This window comes from Cebus imitator, unplaced genomic scaffold, assembly GCF_001604975.1.
Source record: "Cebus imitator isolate Cc_AM_T3 unplaced genomic scaffold, Cebus_imitator-1.0 Scaffold638, whole genome shotgun sequence".
In the NCBI taxonomy this organism is placed as follows: Eukaryota; Metazoa; Chordata; class Mammalia; order Primates; family Cebidae; genus Cebus; species Cebus imitator.
In genome coordinates, this window is record NW_016107953.1 from 463281 (window position 1) to 470476 (window position 7196).

General features: G+C 51.1%; 1 protein-coding gene across 6 annotated transcripts in view; it reads left to right on the plus strand.

Moving 5' to 3' along the window:
- SPACA9 (sperm acrosome associated 9) overlaps nucleotides 1–4213 on the plus strand; it is a 12078-nt gene extending 7865 nt beyond the window's left edge. For 5 of the 6 annotated variants that reach the window (XM_017517606.2, XM_017517600.2, XM_017517599.2 and 2 more), the window contains 2 exons: nucleotides 1829–2031; nucleotides 2744–4172. In XM_017517606.2, the coding sequence (XP_017373095.1) occupies nucleotides 1829–2031; nucleotides 2744–3077 (537 nt within the window). In that variant the 3' untranslated portion in view covers nucleotides 3078–4172. Of the gene's footprint in view, nucleotides 1–1828; nucleotides 2032–2743 lie in introns of all 6 variants that reach the window. The other variant, XM_037734580.1, reaches the window with a different exon arrangement.
- The last annotated feature ends 2983 nt before the right edge of the window (nucleotides 4214–7196 follow it).

Consider the following 7196-nt stretch of genomic DNA (forward strand, 5'->3'; position numbering starts at 1 on the left):
CAAAAAAAAAAAAAAAAAAAAAAAACGTTAAATGTACAGAAAAGGAACTCCCATATAACCCTCACCCAGATTTACCGACTTGTGACATTTAGCCAATTTAGCTATATTTACCCGTTCATGCAGCTCCTGAGATATTGGAAAATAAACTGCTTCTTCTGTAAACCTGGACTCGGAGGGGAAAAGAAAAGAAAAAAAACTGCCTAGATCCTTTTTAGTCCATCCTCCAGAAGCTTCATAGATCACCGAGTGTCCCTTCCCAGAATGTACATCAATGCTGCGTGACCCCCACTTCTATGCATAAGGGTGGCCTTCTTGCCTTAGGTTTTACCGAAGGCTCTTGGTAAACAATGGCCTTATGTTCTGAGTTGCCTCTCACCCCTCCTCTGCCCTCCCGGAACCAGAGGTGTCCAAAGGTTCCCTGCACACCCCCCTACTGCTCTGTTGTAGTTACACCTTGGGGCAGGTTCCTCATCCTCAACCCCCACAGGTGCCCTTGTGGCTGTGTGTCATAAGCCTCTCCCCCTTACAAAGCGGCTGTGTGCCTGGCAACCCTTGGGAAGGAACCACTTCAGATTGTTTGGGGAAACATCCTTAGCAACAAAAAGACAGATGGTTACAACAGGAAAACCCTGAGTTCGATGTAGACCTTTGTGGGTGCAGGAGGAGGTGATACCTGCATCCGTCATCAGATTGTGGAGAGTAGAACCCTCTGACTGTGAAATGGGTCTGTTAATCTGGCCTGGACCAGAGCCAGTTCCTCCCTAGCACAAGATCAGACCTCCTGTTCTGGCACAACCTCGGATGCAGTCACTGGGTAACCCAGTAAGCTCCTGGCTGTCCCTCCTTCCTCTACCTGTGAATACAGCATGGCTGAAGCCCAAAGGATTCCAGTTCTGCTGCTTCCTCCTCAGTGTGGGTGGCCCGCCCCAGCGTTTCTCACAATGAACCCTCTAAGTGGGATGGTAGCATGCGGCATGAAGGGTCCGGGAGCAGCCCTCTTTTGCTTTAGGTGGCGGTTGGTTCAGGGGGCATGGTGTCAGGTGAGGGGTGGCGCACGGAGCCACTGAGCTGGGGACAACATCCAACTAAGCCACTTCCACTGGGGCTCTGGGCGGGTTATTTCACCTCTCCAAACCTCCACTGTTCATGTCATGGTACTCATCTGTAAAATGAGAATTTAAAAAGGTACCTACTCAGTGTGTAGGGTTTACATGAAGACAAGTGAAAACAGGCCTGAAAGCATTTTTCATGGTGCCTGGGACACTTAATTTTCTATCTATCCATCCATCCATCCATTAGTTTAATTAATTTTTTTGAGATGGCATCTCGATCTGTTGCCTAGGCTGGAGTGCAGTGGCACAATCCCGGCTCACTGCAACCTCTGCCTTTGGGGTTCAAGTGGTCTTCCTGCCACAGCCTCCTGAGGAGCTGGGATTACAGACATGTGCCACCACGCCTGGCTAATTTTTTTTTTTTCCAAGTAGAGATGGGGTTTCACCATGTTGGCCAGGCTGCTCTTGAACTCCTGACCTCAAGTGATCCCCGTCCACCTCAGCCTTGCAAAGTGATAGGATTACAGGTGTGAGCCACTGTTCCCAGCCGATCCACTAATTTTATATCTATCTATCCATCCATCCATCATCTATAAAGAGAGATACCACTATAGGGAGGGGTCTGTACCTTCAAATGCTTAAGCATTACTTGTATCTACCCCATGAATCATGGAAGGTGGGAGGGAGTAAGGTGGGTGCTCCTGGATGTTTGCACAATCAGCCAGCCAGGACCCGGGTTGGCATGTCCCCAGCTCATGTGGCGGTGGCCTTTGCAGGTGCAGAGCTACATGGAGCACCACTGCAACAACTCCACGGACCGGCGGGTTCTGCTCATGTTCCTGGACATCTGTTCAGAGCTGAGTAAGCTCTGCCAGCACTTTGAGGCCGTGCACTCTGGCACCCCAGTCACCAACAACCTCCTCGAGAAATGCAAAACCCTTGTGAGCCAAAGCAATGACTTAAGCAGCCTCAGAGCAAAGTAAGTCCCTGCGATGCTGCCCTCGAGGCCCCGTGTATGCCTGGGGGAGGCCCCTGTGCTGCATCCGTCCTGTTGCCTGGACCGTGTGGCTCCTGTTAGACCACCCTGGGCAGCAAATCCCAGGCTGCACTTATTTATTGGATTGGCTTGGATTCCACACAGGCTTTTCTTTACAAGCATTGTAGACATGGCAGGACACCAAGCATCTTATGGGAGTTAGCACCAGCAGGTGGAGAAGGGGGTATAGGTAGAGCCTTGAGCAGTTGCCTCCGGAAGTCCACAGAGATTCTCACTGATGTGCAAAGAAGTGGACCCAGAGCTCCCTTCCGGGGCAGCAGCACTGCCACTGCAGGCTTCTCACCATGACAGCCCGGGAGCCAGGGAGCCCACAGGACAGTGGGCTGGAGCCTGGGAAGCTCTGCAGATACCAGGGTGAGAAGAACCAGAGGGACAAGCCAGCCAGTTCCTCACCCCAACCCAGGTTTCTACAGACCATGGGGCAGTGCTTTGCACCTCCTGTCTTTCACACCAGAATTACCCAGGGCTTGTGGCACCCCAGGCCTGCTCTGCCAGAATCTCTGGAGACAGAGAGGCTGAGCATGCTGTGTGTCTAGTTCTAAAGCCTCCCTCCTCAGGCGACTCTGCTGTGCTTGAGGTCTGGCAGCTGCAGTCCCAGGAGAATGGGCTCACCTGGCCCCCTGCCGCCCTGCAGATACCCTCATGACGTGGTGAACCACCTCAGCTGTGACGAGGCTCGGAACCACTACGGAGGTGTGGTCAGCCTCATCCCCATCATCCTGGACTTAATGAAAGAATGGATCGCCCACTCCGAGAAGTTGCCCCGCAAGGTGCTGCAGCACGTGAGTGAGCCCCAGCTGTGCCAGGAGAGTACCAGGGGAGCCGCTCGTCCTTCCCGGGCCACAGGCACCCAGCTCGGGGCCACTAAATTCAAGTGTAGACCGCTCACAAAAGGCCGCCTCAAACCCAGGGGGAAAGACAAAGGACGTTCAAAACCACCCTGGAGGCCTCCTGGTGGGAAACTGTAACGCAGCCAGGGAGCCCCATCGCTCCGTCGGTGGAGAGCTTTGCTATTTAATTTGGATGTTACTGGTTGGTCCTTTTTCATTGGCACCCACCGTTCTTGCCACTTATTAACCCCAAAGGGAATTGGCCAATACATTACTAAGACCACCCCCCCACTCTGGCTTTAACTTCTGACGTTTCTGATTCTACGCATCCGGCTCTGTGCTGATGAAGAGGAAACCCACTTATAGGAGCTGCCCAAACAGGGTGGCATGGTAGCGGGTCCCAGGAAGGCACTGAACTGTCACCTAGGTCCTCTGTGAGCCACATCCGGCTCCAGTGCCAGGCCTGTCCCTGCTGTGGGCTGCAGCTTTGCAGTGAGCCATTTAGCTGGAGACCATTGCTCCTTGCTCCACCACCAGCCCCAACTGTAGTCAAGGCACACGCTGTCTGCCAGCCAGGGATGCGCCCCTCCGGGATGGAGAGGGGGTCAGCGTGTGGAACTCGGTGTGTTTGTTTTTATTTTTTGAGATAGAGTCTCGCTGTCTCTCCCAGGCTGGAGTGCCGTGGCGCCATCTCGGCTCACTGCAACCTCCACCTCCTGGGTTCAAGTGATTCTCCGGCCTCAGCATCCTGAGTAGCTGGAATTACAGGCACCTGCCACCCCGCCTGGCTAATTTTTGTATTTTTAGTAGAGACGGGGCTTCACCATGTTGGCCAGGCTGGTCTTGAACTCCTGACCTCAACTGATCCGCCCACCCCAGCCTCCCAAAGTGCTGGGATTACAGGTGTGAGCTACTGTTCCCAGCCAGATCTCAGTGTATTTAGTTCTCCAGACCACAGCCAAAGGGGAGTGAACTCACCTTTCCTTCTCATTTACTTGGGAGAGGGAGACCATGACAGAAGCCAGAATTCTGATTTTGTGGCTCCTGAGCAAGGGCAATGACCTGGCTTTCACAGCATCGTCAAACCCCAAACACTGTGAAATGTGTCCCTGGCTTCTGAGCTTGCCCAAAGTCATGTCTGACTGTTGGTTTTTCCCTTCGCAGGGGACGACTTAGCTTCTGTATTGTTGCTTCCTCAGGGGGAGACAGTCGAGAATAAAAAGTGTTCTACCATCTCTCTGCCTGGCTTGGTTTCCTGGGATTTATCCCTGAAAGATAACATCCGCATTTCTCCCAAGACACCAAAGGACACTGGGCAGTAGCCACACAGGCAAAACCTCCGCAGACAGCAGAGGGCCACCCTAGGCAAGGGAGCATGCCTGTCTCCAGTTGGCTTCTAAGAGGTTCATGCCCAAGCTCCAGAGGGCCAGTATTCAGATCTTCTGCCAAGGGTGGGAAGTCTAGGAAGCCTAGTTAGAGACCCTGTCAGGTAAGAAAACCTGAATTTTCCAGAGAAATTAAAAACTGCCACCTGCCAGTTTTAGTCTCAAAGGAGTTGCTTCAACCATTAAAATGGGCAGAGCAGACTGGGCGTGGTTGCTCACACCTGTAATCCTAGCACTTTGGGAGGCTGAGATGGCTGAGTTACTTGAGGCCAGGAGTTCGAGACCAGCCTGGCCAACATGGTGAAATCCTGTCTCTACTAAAAAAAATACAAAAAAAAATTAGCCAGGTATGGTGGCAGGTGCCTGTAATTCCAGCTACTTGAGAGGCTGAGGCAGGAGAATCACTTGAACCTGGGAGGCGGAGGTTGCGATGAGCCAAGACCGCGCCACTGCAGTCCAGCCTGGGCAACAGAGACTCTGTCTCAAATAAATAAATAATAAAGCGAGAATAAAATGAACAGGACAATGCTGATGTCCAGACACAGCCAGACAGAGGCAAGCAACTGAAAGCCACATTGCAAATGACTCATTCCTTATGTGGTCCTTATATGGAAGTCCCAGGCCAAGAGATCATAAGCCAAATTGTGTAAAGGGTTTCCGGCCTTCTTCCAAAGCCTTGAAGGGCATGGAGCAAGGGGTGCTGGGAGCTACGCTGTCACCTCGGTGCGCTCACATCATCACAACCAGCAAGGCTCAGGAGGGTGAGCTCTGAAGCACTGACGTGTCAGTGGGGTGCCACTAAAAGGACTCCGTGGCACCAAACATGCCAGGCATGTCGCAGCAGCACAACCCCGCAGACCACCTGGCTCTGGGGTTTCTCCGTAGACAGGATTCAAGTCACCCCCTCCCACACTATGCCACTTAGCCACTCTCTGAGGAAGAGCATGAATTTGAGGCAGGTAACAGGTAGGATTTGTGGCTGTGCACCAGATAATTCACCAGAATAAAAGGGGTCTTCTTAGAGACGAAAGCCCAAATCCACTATTTGTCAGGCCCCTCCCTCCTCAAGTCTCGGAAGGTAGCCAAACCAGACCCTAAGGCTTTCTGTCTCTGGACTAGTCCCCTGCTTGACCTATAGGCCTGCCAAGGCCAATGCTAAGTCACTCCATGTCCACACAGCAGAGTAGTGCAAAACAATAATTTTTATTTGTTCACAGTTAAACACAAGCAACTGCCTTGACATTTTAGAACATTCTAAGGACAGCAAACCCTTTTGATTCCAATTCCCATTCACTAAGATTGTACCATTTTATCTTGCAGTTCATATTTGTGGCATCTGATCTGGATTGTTGACATGCTTTTAAGATTGAGGCTGGAAAGTTTAGACCTTTTGACAAGAGCTGACTTTCTTCAATTTAACTAAAAGCAGTCTGTTTTTAAAAAAAATCAGTTTCTTTTCACTGATGGGACCCCTTTAAACTGCAAGTTTGCCACACCTGGTTCATCCATGATTGAGTTATAAAACTAGATTACGTCTTAGCAAAATCTGTTCCTCCGTAATATATTTGTGGTCCATAGAAGTCGTCTGAAAAGTGATTACTGTTTCTTCCTAGTGCAAAATGCATGGCTGCCTCTTTCATAAGCTCAAATATTTGCTACACAGAGCAGCTCCTGTCCAAACACTGGGAGAGGTGGGGAAAGGGAGGGAAGGATTGGTCTGGGGGTTCTCAAGGCTCTCAGGGTCTCCCCTGAAAGGTCCATGCTAATGGTTAAATCAGCCTACTTATCCCAGAGAATGGATAATGTGGCACTGGGAAGCGGGGCGGAAGCTCCTCTGCCTTCATTAACTCGTTTCATGACCAAAAGCCGTGGGCACAGGTGCTCAGCTCTTCCAGGCAGGCTTCCCCTGTAGCTGCAGCCGCTCTTCCCTCAGGCGAGCAGGTATGGACTGCAGGATGGCATGGAAGAGACAGGAACACGCCCCCCTGGGCACATCGAAGAGTCCCAGACAGGGAAACAAGCCACATGGGACAAGGGTCACAGCAGCAGCCTAGGGGCCAGTCCTTGACCTAAACTTGTTCTTTTACCTACAGACAAAAGCTTAATCAAGTGCAATCAATTACTTTGCAGCGATCTGGGGGGCATGTGTCACAGAACTCTGGATGTAAACAGATACACAAACATCTTCAGACTGGATACACTTTTCCAACACTCATGGCAGGTGTTTTAAAGCATGTACCCTGGAGAGTGAAGATGCAGCAGACACGGTGTGCTGATTTGGTCACTGCACACAAGGCAGCTTTCTTCTCCAAGTAGGGCAGAGCCCCCAGGGGGACCATGCTCCATGAATATTTGCAGGGGGCGGGCAGCACTCCATCTCACCAGGGTCCTGGCCGGGCCTTCACTCTGCCCAAACCCTCCTCCAGCCTGTACAGGCTTCCTCCGGCCTCAGTGCTTTCAGTGAGAAAAAGTGAGTATTGTTATGCAGTACTTTTGTTTCCTCTTCAGTTCTTTCTTTCTTCAAGTGGTATGCTCTACTATTTGGTAGAAATTCACATTGGCTTGTCACAGCACACTTCAGTTCTGCTGGCTACACGAAACATACCCAGTTTTCTATTCGTAACAGCGAGTCTGAGCCTCTGTGGTCTCAGAGATCCTTTCATCCCCAAGACCATTTTATACATCCTCCTCTAAACAAGTGCTAGTTTTATCTTTCTCAACAAATATACCAGAAACTACACGTGCTGTTGCAAAGGGGAAGGTCCAAGTCTACGGTTTCACTCCCTGTTGTCCTGCTTTTGCCCAGTAATGTGCGGCCTGGTGGGTGAATTCTTTTAATCGTCAGTGGCTTCCAGGACCCGTTTCCTGGGTT